This window comes from Solanum pennellii, chromosome 2 (genome assembly GCF_001406875.1).
Source record: "Solanum pennellii chromosome 2, SPENNV200".
Lineage (NCBI taxonomy): Eukaryota > Viridiplantae > Streptophyta > Magnoliopsida > Solanales > Solanaceae > Solanum > Solanum pennellii.
The window spans coordinates 51,684,350-51,704,426 of NC_028638.1; the positions used below are offsets into that span (position 1 = coordinate 51,684,350).

Here is a 20,077-nt window from a genome sequence, read left to right on the forward strand (position 1 = left end):
GAGGGGGGAGGGAAGGGAGTATTTGTCTTAATTTTATTTTTTTTATATATATTATATTTCAGAAAGAACATTTTTTATAACTCTTTAAATCTGATTTACTATCTAAAATATTTAAAATTACAAAATTAAAGAATATATTAAAATTACAAAATTCAGTTTTCATTTTTACTCTTTTTAAACTTTGTGTATAAATTAAAACTAGTCAAATAAATTTAAATAGAGCATACAATTTTTTAAAAAGGTCTTCTAATAATATATTATTTAATAAAATCACAAGACCAAGATTTTAATAATTTTTAGAAATTATAAAATTTTGCATGTTTACATCTTTTAGATCAAAATTATATGTCCAAATAAATATTCAAAGAAACAGAATTAATTATTTCAAAATCATGTCTTAACGGCACATATCTTTCAATAATAATTGAAAATACATCTTCTATTTTGTTGTAATTATTCACAATAGTATAGTTTTGGTTCATATTTTTTTTGAAAATTTGTCGTATATAGAATTTATATATTTATTCACTGGCATCATAACATCATCCTAAAGTAGCATTGAATTATTACCCAAATGAGTTGAAATCAAGGCTTGAGCAATCGTCACGTGAATTATATTGGGACGCGCTAACATTTAATGCTTGCAAGATACGAGTATCTGATAGCAACAGCAAAAGCAAAAGTGGGAGAAAGGAACAGAGCATGTGTAATAGGGCTTAGTATTTAAGTTTGATTTGGGAGAAGAAGAGTGTTATTTGTGTAGTAAAATTGAAGCCATGAATGTAGTTGAGGAAGATGTGTTAGGTGAACTGACAACAGCATTCAGGAGTAGAAGAACAAGAAGTGTTGAATGGAGGAAAGCACAGCTTCAAGCAATTCTCAAACTCCTTGATGAAAATGAAGAGGAGATCTTTGAAGCACTTAAACAGGATCTCGGAAAGCACCCTGTTGAATCTTATCGTGATGAAGTGAGTAACTAATTTCTCCATTTTTTGGTTTTTAAAACTGAGTTACGCATCTGGTGCTTTAGTTAGTTGTGTATAAAGCAAATTTCTGCTTCAATAATATACATACCACTGTTTATCAAAATTGGAAGTTGTATTCGTTGGATGTGATATGTGAATGCTTTAAAAACCTACAATTACGAAGAACAGGGCACTAGCAGCTTCAATAGAAAGCTAATCGTGAAAAAAGGCGGAGAGTAAATGCTAAATAGATCTTATTGATGATCGTTTGTAAGCTTACAAACAAGTTGAGCATAGAGGCGTTGATGAAAGTGGTATCAACAGTTGAGTTAACATCAATAGTGTAAGTGAGCGATAGAGTGTAGCTGGGTAAGAATCTGATGATCCCCTTTTATTAGAGGACCAATAGCTAGGGATTGAAAACGATCCTTGATCAGTAGGAAACGGCCTCTTGATTTGTGGGAGATGATTGCAAGAATCTCGGAATCCATTGAGAAGCATGGAGCAGTAGCGGACTAGCAATTATGCTGGAGTTAATTGGAAGTGGAAGATGTGGAGCAGACAGGTATAATTAGGCGGGATGTGCCTGATCAATTGTAGGCACGCTAGTCAGGCCTTCCCGGACATTGTCTGTCTTCTGATTTGCACATGCTGAGATGACTCATCCTACCTCAGGAGCAGGACCAAAATTTACTGCTGCAATGATCAACCTATGACCTATCATGTCAGAGAAATGGCTTATACACTTGAAATTCATATTTGATCAAACGAATTAAACAATAAAAATTGGTGTATTTAGTGATCGAATGCATGACCAAGGGGTTGGTTTCTCACTCATTTCAGGTTGGTGTGGTGAGGAAATCAGCTACCAATGCTTTGCGCTGTGTTGAAAAGTGGATGGCCCCTCAAAAGGTTTGTAATTCTTACCCCTCCCCTTCCCCTTGAGAAATAAATAAAATCATCCTCAACTGTTCGAGCATTCTTTGGCAAACATCTTCGTTGAAATTAGTTATCAGAAGAACATTTTTGTTGAAATGATCCTTAACGAAGTAACACATTCTGAATGTTGACTGTAACAGCTCCTCTCTTTTCTTTCTTGAATAAGTATGTTAACTATGGTAGAAACAAGTATATTCATTTTTACGACCGCCCTTATTAAGAATTATGTTTACCATGTATTATCTTACTGGTGAATTGTCCAAGATGTTTTGCTGTCCAAAACAGTCTTACAGATACAAGCAGGCCAGTAAAACTTTGACAAGGTTGAAATAGACTTTGAATGAAACAGATTAAAATTGTTCTGTTCTGTTACTAAATTAGCAGGTTAAGTAGTAGCAACAGGAGTTGCATCACGTCCTCCAATAAGGTGTAACAACAAATAGTATATAAAACAATCTGCAGTTCCAATGAACTGTTCAGTAGCAATCAACCCAGAAGTAACAATGAAGTAAACCTTGTGATGGTATGACCTTATTCAGACATCAAAGTGCTCTTACACTCTCTGTGTGAAAGCTGGTAAAAATATCTCTTATGTTTACTTGCTTCTTGGTCATCTAACCAGCAAGCGAAAGTTAAAATTGTTCTTTCATTCATGTTGCTCAGTCATTTGACAGCTATTTTGTGTTTATCTTTAACTTATAAACTGAGGTGTTGAGCAGCCACTAATGATGCAATATGAGCAGGCCCCAATACCATTAGTTCTCTTTCCTGCAAGAGGAGCAGTAGTATCAGAGCCACTGGGAGTAGTGCTAATATTTGTGTCCTGGAATTTTCCCATCTGTGAGTAAAATCTTCTTGACTAATACTGCAACTGTTCCATCACTTCTTTTTTAGTTGGGGAGAAATGTTGACCATCCTAGAATCAAACTAATTCCTTGAACAAAATGAGGAGCCAAACTAATGTGGATTTTATTTTCTTAGCTGGTTATCCACAACTGGTGCTTTGTGTTTATTAGTCTGTTATTTCATCTGCAGCCCTAGCTTTAGACCCAGTGATTGGAGCAATTTCAGCTGGAAACACAATTGTCCTTAAACCTTCTGAGCTAGCACCAAAATGCTCCTCCGTTCTGGCCAATACAATACCTCGTTACTTGGATCCAGAAGCTATTAAAGTTGTTGAAGGTGGACATGATGTATCAGAACAACTACTGCAGCTAAAATGGGATAAGATATTTTTTACAGGTATAACCTATCCATTTTGTTCCTTATGATCTTTCTCATGTTTGGGAGGAGCATTTTGCAGAAGGGCATTCAACAAAAAGGATGATTAAGCAATGACCTAGAAGAAAGAGTCGTTAGTTATGAACAGCCACTTGTGTTGATGATGTAATTCTGAATTCCTGTTTTGCAGGTAGTCCACGAGTTGGCCGCCTCATAATGTCAGCAGCTGCAAAGCACTTAACACCTGTAACTCTTGAGCTGGGTGGAAAATGTCCTACCATCTTGGACACGCTATCTAATTTCTCTGATTTACAGGTTCCCAATGGTTAAATATCCTCTTAAAGTAATAAGATTACTTCATGTTTTATCTGAAAAGATTAAGCTATAAACTGTAAGGGATAAAACATGGGACAACTTAATTTGTGGCAAATGAAAGGAAATCAACATATAGTTTTGAGTACAATTGGATATTTTCTTCATAGGTTATTTCACCAAAAACTTTGGGTCGCATTATGATGTGTAGTAGAGTATATAATTTGTTCAAGCCGTATTCACATTTTGCTCACAGTACGGTGTTGGTTTTAAGGTGGCTGTCAAGAGGATAGTGGGGGGCAAGTGGGGACCATGCAATGGACAAGCATGCATTGGAATCGATTATGTGCTCGTGGAAACAAAATTTGCTCCAGTTCTGGTATTAATGGCAGCATGATATTTTTATATTTTCCCTCTTTCTTTCTCAGTAGAAGTTTTATTCTATTTCTCTTTTTGAGGCAGATAGTGTAGCTTCCTATTTATGTTGTAGTCTGGCATTTCAGATTGAACTATTGGAGAAATCCATCAAGACATTTTATGGTGAGAACTTGAAAACTTTGGCAAATCTTGCCAGAATAGTGAACAAGCACCACTTTGATAGAGTACACAATCTTCTGAAAGACCCAAAAGTTGCAGCATCTGTTGTTTATGGAGGCTCAGTAGATGAGGAAAATATGTAACCCAGTATCGTTCCTATATCTATTGTACTATTGCTTACATACCCTGTTCCTCATTCTATTTGATGTATCTTTTAGGGCCATTGAACCAACAATCTTGTTGAATCCTCCCCTTGATGCTGATATCATGAACGAAGAAATATTCGGCCCATTGCTTCCAATCATCACAGTAAGAGCAAACTGATTTTCAAGAAAATTCGTTGCTATGTTTTACTTGAGAAACGTTGATCTATGCTTCCAATTGGAGTAAAAGGACTTCACTCTCGATGCATTTCATCAGAAAATCTCTTTCAAGAAAATGTCTGACAAGAAAGTGGTTGTTTTAACAGCTAAAGAATATCGAAGAAAGCATTCAGTTCATAAACTCAAGGCCAAAACCTCTTGCAATATATGCATTTACCAAGAATGATTCGTTGAAGGAGAAAATCTTGCAGGAAACGTCTTCCGGAAGTCTGACTTTTAATGATGCTATGATTCAGGTATGATGATCCACCTCCTCTTTCAAATGTATTCTCAGCTAAATATAATCAGAAAAAGAGATGTTTAATTTACTTGTCATAACATTGCAATTTCAGTTTTTATGTGACACATTACCATTTGGAGGCGTTGGTCAGAGTGGTTACGGACGTTACCATGGGAAGTTCTCTTTTGACACATTCAGTCATGAAAAAGCAGTTCTACATAGGAGCTTCTTAGTTGAGTTGGAATCAAGGTATCCGCCATGGAATGATTTCAAGATGGAGTTTGTTAGATTGGCTTACAACTATGACTATCTTGGGATTATACTGCTCTTGCTGGGGTTGAGAGGACTAATCAGAACAAACCGAAGGCGGTAGAAGATAAAACTCTTCTCACTTAAATAAGGTTAATCCGTCATACGAAAGTGTCTACAAAACTGTTTGCTCAGTGAGAGAGCAAAAACTATTTGAGGAATATTATGTATATTATTATTTATCAATTGAGGTAGTCTTCTCTGTTTCTACTTGCTATGTTATAAATCAATATTCATAAAAATTACTATTGTTCTATATAAATGAATAACTTATGAGTTCTTTTCTTTTTTTTGGGACTAAAGAGAAACTACTAAAGTAATTGTTGTAAAGTTACTAGAATTGCAGTTCTCTTTCTGAAGTGATTCGTCAAACCTGTTGAAGAAAGAAACACGGTTGCTGGCAGGGATTTGGAATTTAGGATCTTGTTCATTCTAATACTCTTCGTTATTTTAAAAGCTCAAAATAAAAATAATTAAAAAAATTTCATTTATCCTTTAGCCGTATATGTTCTTAAAGACTACACACAAATAAATATTTGATGAAATACACATTTCTATTTTTTAAGAAATAGGTAAACGAAAAAACAATTTAAAACGGAGGAATATTTTTTTTTTTTTTTGAAAAATAAAATATAATTTGGCACAGAAGAAAAGTTGTAGGCGAATAGAGTTGTCCGCAGCCATACATTTGCCTTTATTTTTCTATATTTAAATATCACACACATTATTCAACACGTGACTGGCACAAACGGTGCACGCGGATTGGTTATATGAGGAATGGCCCTCTCCTTGTCCAAAACGACGCCATTGAGAACCAATCTTTCCTATCGGCCACCGGAAAATGTCCAACGCGCCTCCGCTTTTCTCATGCCTATAGCAGATCTGACTTTTGGACGAATCTATACTGCCAATCTGATCCGATTCTGTCACCCTAGATTTCTATCAAGCCGTAACTTCGCTGCACTCAAAGGTCCGATGGCCGAGGAAACGAATCTCAAAAGCACCGTAGAGTCAACGATGGATAACAAGATCACCGTTGAGTCAACGACGAATAACAAAACGGAATCGGAGAAGAAACAGGAAGAATCAAAGGTTACCATACCACCGCCGCCGGAGAAGCCGTTGCCGGACGATTGTTGCGGGAGTGGATGTGTTAGATGCGTGTGGGACATGTATTATGAAGAACTCGAGGAATACAATAAGCTTTACAAGAGCAATCCAGATGTTAAACCTTCTTAGAGAATCTAGAATTCATATATTCATATGAATTGTTGTTTGCGATATTCATGATTAAATTATTGAAGACAGATTTACGAATAGGCAGATTCTTTGTAAACTTCACCGGTTGTTATTTTCTTATTCTACTTCCTTATGGTTTGGGAACTAGTTTTGCCAAATATTGTAAGCAAAGATACGAAAGCTACTCGTAAATTATGTTGAGATATTGTGTGACAAAGATTAGTAATTGATGCAAAAGCCTAGGCAAAGATTACGTGTATGAGTAACAAGAAGTTCAATCAAAAAAAAAATATGTATGGAGAAAAAAATATGTATGGAGATCGGAAATAACTCAAAAGATGAGTCAGTACTATGGGTATCATTTGAACAACCTTTGAAACTAGTTGGATAGGCAAAATTTATTTCTTCATCCTTCCTATAGTAATTTAAGTACAAGGAAAAGGCACAAATTCCCCGTAAACTTGTCGAAAAAAATCAGTTACAATATATGGTGTATTACAATCGTTGTTACAGTCATGTCAAAAATTTAAAAAAGTATGTTCTTTTTTATTAACTTTTTTTTGTTAACTATATTTTACGTTAATTAATTTTCAATTAATTATTAAAATTCTCTAATAATTATATTTTCGTCATAGCAAAATTACAACAAGATAAAAATTTCAACAATGACCGCCAAAAACACTAATCGAAACATGGAGCTGATTTATGGAGTGGAAAATTCTATCGTTTTCGCAAAAAAGCCCGCCAGAGATGTAGCAGCGAAGAAACTACCAAATTTTTATCTCGCCAATGACATTAAGATATCTTTTATTAACAAACACAAATCAAAATCCACAAAACTTAAATTGATGATAAGTTGTAAGTAATTTGCTGAACAAGCTGAGAAGAAGTCGAAAAAGGAAGAAGGAGATATTTTTACTTAAAAGGAAGGAGAGAAAATGTGTTTTATCAAGAGGGTGGGATTGAAGAAGAAGAAAGTGGATTGTGAAGAAGAAGAGTTGTGAATCTAATTTAAAAAAAAATTCTACTCTAATAAATTAGACACACTTATTTTTATTTTTTTAAAAAGTTATTTTGCCACATTAATTTTAAGAGTAAATAAATTAACTTTATGTGCGTAATATATCATTATAATAGTCTAAATATATGACTTTTCGAAATAAATTTAAAAGCAAATCAATGTCTTTTTCCCTTTAGGTATGTTTGATCCTTTCTTACATTTGACCTTTTTTTTTTTTTATTCAACCATTGATTTAAGTTTTAAATTTCTCTTCTATAAATCTATTCGGCTATCATTACAAAAGAAGCAAACGAAATAAAAACTAATATAATTTTTTAATTTGCAGCTATGGTATATTAACTATTTTTGTATCTACATAAAGGGGGTAATTTATGATAAATTTTATAAGAAAATGAGTTTTAAAAAAATGTAAATATTAAAATATTTAAATACATTCATTAAATTAAAAATCAACAATACCTCTAACTTTGCAAAATTGTAGCTAGATGGAATTCATTTTCTTATTAAAATATCAAAAAATATATATTATTTTTTCACACTGATAAGGTAATAAGTTATATATAACTCATATATATATATCACTTTTATAATAACAACTTTAAGTGTATGTTTGATACGGAGGAAAATATTTTCCGAAAAATATTTTTTAACTTTTTCATTTGGTTGGATCAAATGTTTTGAAAAATATTTTTCAAATCAACTCATTTTCCTCAAATTTAAGGAAAATGACTTTCCGTCAAAACTTAAGAAAAACATTTTTCAAACACAATCTAACCTCTCCCCTACCCACCCCATCCTACCAGCCCCCAACCAGCCCCTCCTACCCCTAAAACAAATTTAAGTTTATCTTTAAAAAAATATTTTCTACTTCAAAATTTTATTTCTTCACCCCTACCCTCGATTTCCCCCACCCCATTCACTACCATCCCATTCCAAAAAAAAAAAAGGATCAATTTAAGTTTGTTTTTAAAAATAGTTTCAACTTCAAAAATTCATTTTTTTTCACTTCTACTCTCGACCCCCTCTACCAACCCCCCTCCCCCTCCCAAAAAAAATGAACTTTTTTTTAAAGTTTATTTTTTTAAAAAAAATTAAATTTTAAAAATTATTTTCTACTCTAATAAAAAATAAAAAATATTTTTCGCTCAATAACCAAACACTAAAATATTTTTTTAAAAAATATTTTTTGCTCACCAACCAAATATAAGAAAATAAATCAAATATCTACTTGTTTTCGAGAAGAACATTACGCCCTAGATCAAAAAGTTATTATCTATATTCATGGTAAAATGTGTACTTTGTAAAATCCAAAAGTCCAAAAATTAATCTTGCGGTGTCGCTTTCGATTTTATAGTGAAAATAGTAGTCAACTCCTCCGTCGAGATGCAGATCAACCCGGCGGGTCGTTTAACCAAAATAGGAAACCGGCGCTTTGGACAATATTACAATCTTTCTACTAAACCCGTTTTCCGGTTCTCCACTCCAAAAACAGGGATCTCTCCAAAATTGCCGCTGTTAATTTGTAACCGTCTCGAGAAAATTGGCAGTAGCAATCTTCGGGTTTCTGCCGAGACATTAAAACCCCTGTTCCTCTCGATTTTGTCCAAAACTCAACAGTTTTTTGAGCGCTCCACTGTTCCTGTGATAGAAAGGGAGAAAATGGAGGTCAATGGTTGTTTCAAGCGTAATCTTCTTCTGATGTTTACTGTATTTGGAGTAATGGCGATAGTGAAAGGTCCAACTGAAGCCCTAGCTTCTAGTTCTCCTTCTGCTTTTGTCCAAAATGTCATCTACTCTAACAAGATCGCCATCTTTTCCAAATCCTATTGTCCGTAAGTATCTCTGTATTATCAAAACTAAGGATTGATTAGAAAATTGTGAACTTTCGCAGCATATTCAAAGCTTGCAGAGGAAAGAGTTCAGCTTTTCTTTGCTTTCTGTCTTGTTAACTGTACTGATTTTCTCTCTGCCGCGTTTTATCTTCTTTCGTGTTAATTTTAGAAATATCATTAAGAGTTTTAGGGGTTAGTTTCTCTATTTCCAGCCTACTTTACTACAGTTAGACTTTGGCCAATTTAGTCATTTACATGGGATTAGCTCATTGTAAGTTGTTAGTTATTTACAGGAGATTATGGAACTCTTATGAGGATTGAAGGTTGAAGCCTCCTTTCCACTTGAGGGTGACTGATAACATTGGTTTCATCTTGGTTCCAAGTAGGAGCTATTATGTATGTTTTTATTTGTTGCCTAAAGAGGATGACTAGTCGATAACATTGCTTTCTTAATTTTAAGTGACCAATTCCATATCGTTTCCACTATAATTTGGTATCACATCAAGTGTGTGTAGCCATAGACAAATCTTCTAGAGATCAAGTTCTTTTTATTCCTCTTCATTATCGAAATTTGAAAATAATTGGTATGCATATATGAAGGTCACACAACACAGTTTGAAGTTTACATCCTTTTCCATCTTCGTTTGATGATAGTTATGAGTCCAAAGGTCTTAAAACCAGACCTTTCATTTTGGCAAAGGAGGAAGCTGTTCAGACTCCAACCTATGTAATAGCTGAGCATTTAATTTCTTATGCTCTATGTGCTGCTTGGAATAAACATTATGTAAGGCTAAGATATAATATATATGTCCATGAATAAGATTTAAGATAATGGATTTGAGGCATCATAGGCTGTGGCGGTGCTCTGTATCCCATCATATTTTTATGCCATGCATCCTTTTATTTTAATACTCAGCTGGATCACACATTTATCTTTACCATAAAAAGAAACAAGCACTCAAGGGTGTGGCTTAGTGGTCAATGATGTGGATTGAGTACATGAAGTTTAGTTCAATTCCCAACAGAGAAAAACACTAGGTGATTTCTTCTCTCTGTTCTAGACTTGTTGGACATAGTTACATGATACTTGTTGCTAGTGGGAGATGGCAGTCCGGTAGATGTCCCATGGAATTAGTCGTGGTGCGCTCAAATCGGTTGCTACTTCTTGCTGGTGGGAGGTGGCAGCCTGGTGTGTATCCCATGGAGTTAGTCTTGTTGCACACAAACTGGCTCGGACACCACGGTTATCAAAAAAAGAAAAAGAATCATGAAATACGTTGCATCTGAAAATCACAATAGCTTTCTAAGTGCATGTTAATGTTTTAAAGTTTGTTCCTTCTTATGCTATCGTTTATATTGTATTATCTTTCAACAATAGGTACTGCAAGCGTGCCAAAGGCATCTTTAATGAACTTCAAGAGCAACCATTTGTGGTGGAGCTTGATCTTAGAGGTAATTTATTGTCTATACCCCCTCCCCTGAAACCTGTAGAAAGAAATAAAAGTAAAGTACAATACTTGAAAACTATTCATGGAGGTATGTACAGTATTCATGACTATTTTATTGCCTATCTGTGTTTCCTCCTCGTAAGAGCTATACTTAGTCTACATTGATTGTGTCATCTAGTGATGGAAATTTATGAATTGTTTCAAACTAACGATATATCAGTTTAGATGATGGCGCTCGTATACAAGATGTCCTTCTAGATCTGGTGGGTCGCAGCACAGTCCCTCAAGTGTTTGTGAATGGGAAGCATATTGGTGGTTCAGATGGTAGGCTTTGTGATTTCAGTTTTCCGATTCTTGTTCTCTGAAATATTTATCAGCTTGTAACACTTGATTCTTGTTTTTGATTGTTGTCATCTGTGTGTTGGCTTCTTATTAGATCTCCGAAACGCTGTCGAGAGTGGGCGTTTGCAAAGTCTTCTTAAGAAAGAGTAAAGTTGTGCTGTAAGTCAAGAGATTGAAGCATCTCTCCTGAAGTTCTGAAACTGCAGTGGCTCGTGGATAGCTTAGTTATGTTTGGTAGGTCCAGGTGTAAACTAAATATTTGTATGCTGATATGGTGTTTCTTTCGTTTCTTATGCTGAAAATATGGTATTTGGAGAAAAAACAAGGGATCTGAACGTAATTCCAGAGCTTATAACCTTCACTTGCTATAACTTTGCGCTAGTAGGTTATTTACAAATGAACAAAAGTAAAATGGAATGTGATAACACAGAAGCGTTGAACTGGAGAAATTGTTTAGTACATTCTTTGCTCCTGTTTCAGTTATGTTCAAATTTCATAATTGGGTATGCAATGTTAAGTGCATCTAAATTCTAGAACCAGTGGACAGATTTTCTGAGCAAATCGCATGATGAAAAACTTGTGTAGATCCAGATTGTGTATAGAGAAATAAGAACTGAAGAGATGCCATGAATGGCACATAAGGAGATTTGATAACTCAATCATCTAGAGAAATATTCAGTGGGCCTAATCTGTCGCATTTGATTATTACCATCAAGTGCCATTTTTTCATGAGCTCTGCACTGCTGCAGATCCATTTACATGTGAATAGAATGATTTGGTAAGGATAGATTAAGTCTTAAGATCGATTGGAAGTGTTCACTCAAAATATGTCAGATTTTTAATATATTCTTATTAAAGAATTTTTTGTTCCGTCTTCTTTGTCAAGTAGTTGTCATGGACAAAGATGAAGTTGGTGAGTGGAAAAAAATGGGAACAATCTGTGCAGAGAAAAAGTAAAAATGGCAAAGAAGAGAGAAAGAAAAATGAAAGGACTGGGGGACATGCTTGATGAAGAGACGGAGATACATAGTGAACTTCAGATCTCTGTCATTGTATGCTAAGTGTAAACATTAACCTTGCAATTAATCAATAACAACATTTACGGCATTTGCCCCTGCAGCACTTTGCCTTCTTTATCTATCAAATAAATAAATTAAGTAGAAATGAAAAATAAGTAACAAGAGCTACGACAACTGCTTCTTTTTCTGCTGGAATTAGTACATGAAGACCTTTAGGCTACAAAGTAAGAATTGCTTGCTACATATTTAGATGAGTGAGAGTGTGTAGTCATGTAGGTGCAGCAGTAGCGTTTGGCCGCCAGAAAGTCTTCTGTGCACTTAGTATTCCGACTTGGTTCTGGTAGATGGTCTTTCGGATTTCCCAATGCAGAGACTTGAGTAAGTTTTCTACTTCCTTAGTTGTAGCAGAGTCATCACGGACAATCAATTTACCTCCAGGTCTAACTATTCTGTCAACCTCTGCCATTACAGCAACAATTTTGCACCTACAAATGCCACATTAGTTAGAAGTCACTTCTACTCCATAAGTAAACAAAACTACTGTAGTATTATATACCTCTTCTTCAACTGGGAGAAAAGATGATCAGCATGTAGAAGATCGTACGTCCTTGGGTATGTACTAAATGATTCACACCAATCATGATAAATTCCAAAAAGACCACGTTCATATATTATGGGAAGTGTATCTGGTGCATTGACATTCACCACATTCACAACCCACAGTTTGAGATCTCTAAGTGCTGCAGCAAACCTGTTAATTAATAGGAGTAGCCTTTTGTTAGTATTCTTTTTTGGTGCATATGAAAAGGTACAAGAGAGAAGTTAATCACCCTCCATATACTGCTCTCATGTCCATGGCATTTCTCACATTTGACCAGCTAATTCCTAGTCCTTTCATATACACCTTGCTTATCAAACGTTTCCAATGTTCTAAATCTGCTTTGAAGTCATCTGGTGCTGGCTTTCCATAAATTCCAATTTGTGATCGGTTTAGCCAGTATGGAGGTGTCTGCAGTCGCTCAGGCCACTCTACAGGCCACCGATATCCTCTTTCCGTTTCTTTACTTGGCACCCTATGCATACATGAATTGAAGGGGACATACCTGAAACACGTGTAATATTTCCGATCTCATTAAAGTTGGTAACAAATAAATATGTGGAAATTACAATTATTCTTTGTAGATGTTGCAAATGGCATTGGCAGGCAGATTTCACGGAGTAAACAAAAAAATTGCCAGAGGACAATGAGCTTACCAGGCAGCATTAGGATCATCATCTTGTTTACACATTGGAGGTTTGTTTTGTTTCCTTTGATCGTAGCATTCATTTGTGTCTGATTTGTGGTAGATGGCAACACCAGCAGAGTTTAGTTTATCCTTCTTTATTGTGATAAGCTCCCAGCACATGGCCACCGTCAAGTTAGACATTTCTGGTAATAGATAACCGAAGAAGGGGAAGGAAAAAAAAAGCGTCAATTTTACTCTAATGGCATTAAAGGATAGAAACAAATGAACCTTACCCTTCCATATCTCGACATCTTCTTCCAGAGTTTGGTAGACGGGAGTTGCAGACCAGGCAAAGTAACCTCCGGGGCGAAGAACACGATTCAGTTCCAGGAGAAGAGCACCACCTTCATTGCAAATTTAAACTTTATTAAGGAATTCATTCAAAGGCAAAGTCAAAATGAATGTATAAATAGTTCTAAAATATATATTATTTCTAGGAAACACCTTCCTCATGCCAAGGGACTCTGCAGCGTGCACAATGCACAAGGTCAAAAACTCCACTTGGAAATGGCAATCTCTGAGTACCCATCACAGCAGATATTGCAGGTATTCCCCTTTCCAGTGCGAATTGAACTTGTGCCTCATGTTCATCTTTAGGTGCGAAAGACATTGCTAGAACATCTCTCTCGAAAAGATAACCACCAAAACTAGCGACTCCACAGCCAACATCTAATACTGTTCTAGTGCGCTTTCCCCATGCTATATCTGGAACTGCCTACAACCAGTTGATTTACATAAATCACCAGCATCAATGAATTGTCTAATGTAGCATATACTAGTAGTTAATTTTTAAAATATTCTTGTGTTTTTTGGGTTTGATCATCCTATGATGTTGTTTTTGTAGTCGTTGGTGATGGATAACATACCTCTTGTACAAAATCTAGGTAATGCAATGCTCCATGGATAAACTGAGTACCTCCACCTGGGAAAGTAAGGAATTCACCAGAAACCTTCACCCAGTTTTGGTGCCCCTTCACCTCTGCTAACAATGTATGAGGCACATTATGGTACCATATCTGGATAAAAGCAGAAATTCTCATAAGATTAACATTTTCCCAATCCATATTAAGTACTAACGAAGTAGTTTAAGTAGGCAACTACCTTATCTCTGCTTGTAGGCCACTCAATTGATGGCTTGTATCCCTCAGGCAAGGGGACGAGACAGGTAGGAGGTTCCTGAGGACAATGTCTTTCACGATGTTCATAATGTTTTGTGGATTTTAGCTTCTTTATTGCGTCTTCATTGTCTAAACATGGTATGTAGTCTGCAAGGGCTTCCACCTCGCATAGCTGCCAATTCTGTTCGGGGACGCTGCTGTCTTGGTTATTTTTACCAACTGTTCGTCTTTCTTTCTGGTTCACTGACTGATCAGCTTGTGTCGACCAGGCCTTCTTTGATTCTTTAGACTCTTTTGGTACAATCATTTCGGTCTTGTTATTTTCATTCTTCAGAACAGGTGGGTTATTAGTTAAGTTTACGGGAGCCTTGTGATCATTTTGAATCTTAACATCTTTTAGTAAAGGTGCTTCATCATGTTTGATTTGATCTTTACTGGTTACCCCTTGAGTATGTTCTTCTGGTTGTTTCTGTTTCTGTTGCATTTGGTCATCTTCTTGTTGTTGATGCTGCTCAAGTCGTTTTTGTTGCTCGTGATCTGACAATAAGTTCTTGGTGTTATCTGTTGCAACTCCATGGGCATCATTTCCTGAATCTAAAGAGACGTCCTCTTCAGCCTTTTCTTTTCCGGTTGTTGTTTTTCCTGTTGCTGCAGTTATTTGCTCAGCTTCTTGCTTGTGAGTGATGGAACTTTCTTCAGACGTTTGTGTCTCCAATTGTTTCTGCTTCTCTTGCTCGTCAACAGATTCGGTTCCATGCAATCCCTGAGCGTTCTCTGCCACAACTGGATTCACATTTTTCTTCTCCATCTCTGGTTTTACATTTTCATTACCTTGCAATGATTGATCAACATTCACATTCAAAGCATCTCCTCCACCTCCACCTCCAGAATCCTTTGTAATATCTGATGAGACATCTGTCTGTAGCTTGTCAATTTCGCTAGTATCCTGAGGCCGGTTAGCATCACCAGTTTTAAGGGCATCATCAGGAAGGTCTCCTTGTGAGTCTTTGAAAACAGGAGTTGGTTTTACAGCGTTAGAAATGGTCTTGTGTGCATTCATAATTGTGGAAGTAAAAGAAGAAGAAGTAGAATCGGTCGTGGCCGTTCGAGAGGTGGATTTGGGAGGAACAACAGAGGTGGAGGTTAGAAGCCATACTCCCAACACACATAATGACACAAACACTATGGTAGTAATAGTTGATGAATACGAAGAAGAGGATGGTCTTCTGCCCAAACGAGCTCTTGTTGTTGGCATATTTTTGTTGATTTTTTCGATTACATTCAATATTATTTTATTTTCTTTTTTTGCAACTTTAGCTACTTTTTGTTCTGCATTAGCCTTTATGTTGAAATTGGTAAGTGAAAAAAAATGAGATGAGAGGATTCAGTTTGTTTTGTGGAGGGAGATGAAGGCCAAAGTAAGGGAGAAATAGTCCAACCTGGTTTGTTATCAATGATCCAACAGAGTAGGAAAAGGAAACAACATGTTACACTCAATTATCTTTTTTTAACCAACATAATATAAATAATAAACAACTTAACAAATTTTTACAAGTAATCAGAATAATTTTCTTTGGTGCTGGCAGCAGTCAAACAAAAATATTTTATTTACTTTTAAAAATTTGTATTGAATTTGTTAGATTTTTTTAATATATGAATTCCTCATTTAACAACTTGAACGGGGTTTGGGGAACTTTTTTTTTTGGAAAAGATAAATAAGAGGATCTTTGAATTTGAGTTAAACTCAGAATGACAAGTGAAACAATGGAGTTGTAAATGGAAAATCAAGCATGGCCCAAGATTGCGTCCAAATAACTCAAAACAAGCCCACTATCGGATGACCAATGGGGAAGTACACATATATACTATATAAAGTTATTTCGAAGTGAAATAACTTTATAAAATTAAAAAAAATAATTAAAAAAATAAGACAGCCCATAAATCTTTTGGGTGATATATAAGAATGATCTCTGCTATTTCAATCAAAGTTTAATAAAGTTTTGCCACATATTGTTCTCATTTGCTTTTTTTGGGTAGTAATTTTGACTCTTGACCTCTAAAATTTCCCAATTAACTAATATCACTCATTTAAAGCGAAAAGAATGGTACGTTTTATCAAATGTCAAAGTAGATAATTGTATAAACATTTTTAAAAAGTTGTGTATTGTCCGCGTATAATATATTCTTTACACTCTCGGAAAAATTGACTAAGAACAACAACACAATTCTTCATAGAAAGCTGATAAAATTACTTACAAGACATAATTTCCTATAATAAGTTAATTTTATAGGAATTTTTTACGCTCCCGCAGTCTCTCCGTATGTATAGCATAATGCAGTAATCGAAAAAATAAAGAAATAACATGTTATAATCAAATAAAATCACGCTGATAATGTACAAAATAATGATGTACTGAACAACATGTACAAGTTTAATTTCTTTATTTGATCCTGGGAGAGAAAAGGACAAATATATATTTCTTAGGAGGTGTGATGAATTTGCCATATGTTTTTTTGGTAGAATCAATTTCTTTAAGAGGTTATTCAGAAAGTTATTAGGCCCAAAAATGGTAAGACAAAAGGATGTTATTCACTTGTGTTGTGATGGAAATGACTGGGCCAGATCCATCTCTTCCGCTTATCTGCTGGATCTTTGTGTTTTGTATTCTAAAAATATATATATATATACTTATAATAATTCAGAAAATATTACGTATAAAATCTCAATTATCTATTAGGTTTTTTCCTTTCTCATTCTTCACTATTTTTCAAAATATCATGGTATGTGAGTCGTGAGCGCTGCTTTTTTTTAAAAAAAAAAATATAGTATCAATATAATTTAATATGTGATAATAACACATATGATGATGATGATGATAATAAAGGTGTTTGGTCCTTAATTTTTATTTCATGCGTGAGAATACAACAATTGTTATTTATGTATTCCACCATCTAAAAGTCATAAAAGAAGCTAGGCAGCCAAAGCCTCTTTAATTAAGTATCATGTAGGCTGGCTATGTAAATACTAGTGAAAAAAAATTGAAGTCTTCATTTGCCTGATTGATGAAAACTATTGAAATTTTGTACATACCCATATTTCACATCTGTCAATCGGTCCAATATTCATAATTTTAACATGCCAGCAACAGTCCAATGTGTCTAATCTGTAATTCTTGAAATATATATATTTTTGTCTCCATAAGTCTAATCTTCTGTACTTTGTTTGAACATCAAATTGAGCAACACTCTCAAATTTACAACACACGTACCTACTTCCAATTCTCTTTTATATTTCTTTTTTTTTCCACTATTTTAAAGTCAATTGAGAAGTAATGTCATATTGCAAAAAAAAAAAAAAAACTGAAAGAATGATGGGTCAATGTCACTCATATGCATTAGTACTCTTCGTTGCCTAATTCTTTACGACTTTTTTTATGAACTTAATTTGATCTAGGGAGAAAGCTGGACTAGCTTATACACTCGCTCCGCTCTAATTTATCTGACATTTTTTTAATATGGTAATAACATTTAAGAAAAAACAAAAGGTTTTTGAAATTGTAGTAGTTTAAGTCTTGGAGACAATTCTTAGATATTTGTGTTATAATTAATTTTTTTCATTATATGGCTCATTATAGTTGAGGGAGGAACAAGTTCTTTCTTTTTATTGGTTATCACGTGATTGTTATTCCAACTCAGAATTAAAAAAAATAAAAATAGCATTATAATTTTGAAATAAATTATTCCGCCAATTAGTTATCTCTTATTTCTATAGTACTAAATGTGCTTACAAGGATTATAACTTATAAGAGGAAAATTTTACAATAGAATTATTTCTAATTATAAAATTAACAGTTTTTTTTTTTTTTTAAAAAAAAGGACATAATTTTAAATGGGGACAAAAGCAATATTATTTTGTGTACACCCACACGTCTTTCACTATTTATTCATAATTAAGAAAAATAAATATGAGTAGAAAAAAAACACAGATGTTGTTCTTTTATTGAACCAACCCATGCTTGATTATGATTAATTATTGTTCAGAGAGAATAGAATAGAAAAAAGAAGAAGATTAAAATAATTTGTTGTACGTTCGTAATGCATACTGTCTCTCATGAAGACGACATTTATAAAAGTAAGCAAAAAATTAGAGCCATAATAAATACAACTACTTAATATTAAAAACAATATAAAGTTTAATTACATATGGTTGGTTTAACAAGTGGGAAATGATAAAAAGTTGTACAATATATTTTTAATTTTTTTTTGAGGTTAGGGGGGACTCTCACGTGAGTATAATTCCAAAATGAGAAGATTGTCAGCTAACTAGCAGTACAATAATGAGTGAGCTTTCTAAATGAGAAAACCCTAATATATATTTGTGATAAATAATATTTAGTATTATTTGATTGGGTTATAAAATAAAATCAAAATAATAATGTCTATCAAACAAAATAAAATAGAGAGGCCCCGCCACATGCACAAGAAGGTGACAGCAGATCGAATGTCAACAATTTTTTCATGGGTCCCTTAAATTAATTAAAAGTATACTATATTATTACTAACATATAGTATATGATTTGGACATCCACAATAAATATATACTCCCATTTTTGCAGATATATGATGATAGATGATTAATTAGCAACTAGTATGATTTTTATATGATGATTCTCATCTAAATGTATGGTCGCTTCTTTTTGTTAACACATTACATATAATATATAATTTGTGTCTGAGGTTTTAGCATAATCACTCTCTTTTTCTAACTGTTCTCCCATATCCCAACCAACTTAGCTTCCCAAATCATTTCTCCTGTTTCCCTTCCCACTAATTCGAGTCGAAATTAAAATTTGAAGTCTATATAAAATCTTATCATATATATTTTTAAGTTGTTAAATTTTAAGTTAATATTTTTTATCTTATTTTATGTAACATTTTTTTTATTTCAAATTCAAACAAGTCTATTTTTAATCGTAATATTTTCATAAATATTTTTATATGTTAACAAATATATAAATTTTATTTTATTTTTTTTAAAATTTCATGCGCAAAATTTCAATCAAACTTAAACTGTTTGACTCTAAAAAATTAAAAATATCACATAAATCGTAATAAATATATTATTTTTATATATTTAATAATATTTTCTTAATATAAATACAGAATTGAATCAAAAGTTATTAGGTTAATTCAAATCTGTGCCTCATGTACTCCTTAATCTTAATTTATATGTATTTATTTGATCGAGGATACAAAATAAAATAAAGATCTTTTCATTATAAATCGTCTCATTATGAATATAGTTGCAAGTCATATTATTAATAATAAGGAAATATACTTATCATGTTTTTAGACCGACTTAAAAGAATAAAAATAGCGAATACATTAAAACGATTGAAGTAGATATGTTTTGCAAATCCATTAATCGAGTTACCCCGATCTCGGAACTAATATCATTGTGATCACTAGTTATATTATATAGAGAGAGTAAAAAGGTGAAATGTACCTTTAACTTTGTCATTTATAATTGATATACTCTTTGTTATGAAAATGACTGATATATACATTCACGATTATACAAATGACTCACATCTATTCTTACGGTTACAAAACACTCTTCATCAAACGAAAGTAAAAAAAAAATGTTCTAAATTTAATTTTTCTTACTTCGAAAAACATTCATGTAGGGGTCTATATATGATCCTTCTATCAAAGATGGAAGTATCTCCTAAATTCATAGAGATATTAAACTAGTTCATATATCATAAAGAATCTCACTGTTATTAACTAATACTAACATAAAATTAGATTAAAATCTTAAAATACGTCCTTATATTAATTTCTTTTTTTTAAAAAAAAAAAAAAAGCAACAATCATCAAAATGTT

The 20,077-nt window shown here is 33.7% G+C and overlaps 4 protein-coding genes across 6 annotated transcripts; 3 read left to right on the plus strand and 1 right to left on the minus strand.

Moving 5' to 3' along the window:
- Nucleotides 1-546: 546 nt before the first annotated feature.
- Nucleotides 547-5,155, plus strand: LOC107011716 (aldehyde dehydrogenase family 3 member F1). 2 transcript variants are annotated; one of them, XM_015211320.2, is made up of 10 exons: nt 547-968; nt 1,809-1,877; nt 2,648-2,744; nt 2,940-3,146; nt 3,316-3,440; nt 3,712-3,816; nt 3,941-4,113; nt 4,193-4,283; nt 4,444-4,593; nt 4,690-5,144. In XM_015211320.2, the coding sequence occupies exons 1-10, from the start codon at nt 777-779 to the stop codon at nt 4,948-4,950; spliced, it is 1,470 nt and encodes a 489-aa protein (XP_015066806.1). In that variant the 5' UTR covers nt 547-776; the 3' UTR covers nt 4,951-5,144. The 2 variants fall into 2 exon arrangements, with proteins under 2 accessions (XP_015066806.1, XP_027770401.1); XM_027914600.1 differs by lacking the exon at nt 547-968 and adding an exon at nt 1,019-1,689 and having other exon boundaries at nt 4,690-5,155.
- A 433-nt stretch (nt 5,156-5,588) lies between these two features.
- Nucleotides 5,589-6,334, plus strand: LOC107009166. The gene has a single exon (XM_015208444.2). The coding sequence runs from the start codon at nt 5,664-5,666 to the stop codon at nt 6,123-6,125; it is 462 nt and encodes a 153-aa protein (XP_015063930.1). The 5' UTR covers nt 5,589-5,663; the 3' UTR covers nt 6,126-6,334.
- Nucleotides 6,335-8,461: 2,127 nt separating this feature from the next.
- Nucleotides 8,462-11,227, plus strand: LOC107008790 (glutaredoxin-C3-like). The gene is made up of 4 exons (XM_015207969.2): nt 8,462-8,978; nt 10,357-10,430; nt 10,652-10,750; nt 10,863-11,227. The coding sequence occupies exons 1-4, from the start codon at nt 8,530-8,532 to the stop codon at nt 10,916-10,918; spliced, it is 678 nt and encodes a 225-aa protein (XP_015063455.1). The 5' UTR covers nt 8,462-8,529; the 3' UTR covers nt 10,919-11,227.
- Nucleotides 11,228-11,748: 521 nt separating this feature from the next.
- Nucleotides 11,749-15,604, minus strand: LOC107008791 (probable methyltransferase PMT27). 2 transcript variants are annotated; one of them, XM_027914894.1, is made up of 8 exons: nt 14,175-15,603; nt 13,940-14,089; nt 13,518-13,788; nt 13,307-13,417; nt 13,042-13,216; nt 12,618-12,890; nt 12,344-12,538; nt 11,749-12,272 (listed from the first exon to the last, which is right to left on the minus strand). In XM_027914894.1, the coding sequence occupies exons 1-8, from the start codon at nt 15,444-15,446 to the stop codon at nt 12,056-12,058; spliced, it is 2,664 nt and encodes an 887-aa protein (XP_027770695.1). In that variant the 5' UTR covers nt 15,447-15,603; the 3' UTR covers nt 11,749-12,055. The 2 variants fall into 2 exon arrangements, with proteins under 2 accessions (XP_027770695.1, XP_015063456.1); XM_015207970.2 differs by having other exon boundaries at nt 13,042-13,417; nt 14,175-15,604.
- Between the last annotated feature and the right edge of the window lie 4,473 nt (nt 15,605-20,077).

Coding starts and splice junctions, on each gene's coding strand:
- LOC107011716 (XM_015211320.2), top strand. CDS start 777: ATGAATGTAGTTGAGGAAGATGTGTTAGGTGAACTGACAACAGCATTC. Junction 3,147..3,315: donor GGATAAGATATTTTTTACAG/GTATAACCTATC, acceptor CCTGTTTTGCAG/GTAGTCCACGAGTTGGCCGC. Junction 3,441..3,711: donor CTAATTTCTCTGATTTACAG/GTTCCCAATGGT, acceptor GTTGGTTTTAAG/GTGGCTGTCAAGAGGATAGT.
- LOC107009166 (XM_015208444.2), top strand. CDS start 5,664: ATGGCCCTCTCCTTGTCCAAAACGACGCCATTGAGAACCAATCTTTCC.
- LOC107008790 (XM_015207969.2), top strand. CDS start 8,530: ATGCAGATCAACCCGGCGGGTCGTTTAACCAAAATAGGAAACCGGCGC. Junction 8,979..10,356: donor TTTTCCAAATCCTATTGTCC/GTAAGTATCTCT, acceptor TTTCAACAATAG/GTACTGCAAGCGTGCCAAAG. Junction 10,431..10,651: donor GGTGGAGCTTGATCTTAGAG/GTAATTTATTGT, acceptor ATATCAGTTTAG/ATGATGGCGCTCGTATACAA.
- LOC107008791 (XM_015207970.2), bottom strand. CDS start 15,446: ATGCCAACAACAAGAGCTCGTTTGGGCAGAAGACCATCCTCTTCTTCG. Junction 14,090..14,174: donor GGCCTACAAGCAGAGATAAG/GTAGTTGCCTAC, acceptor GCTTTTATCCAG/ATATGGTACCATAATGTGCC. Junction 12,539..12,617: donor ATGAGAGCAGTATATGGAGG/GTGATTAACTTC, acceptor ATTAATTAACAG/GTTTGCTGCAGCACTTAGAG.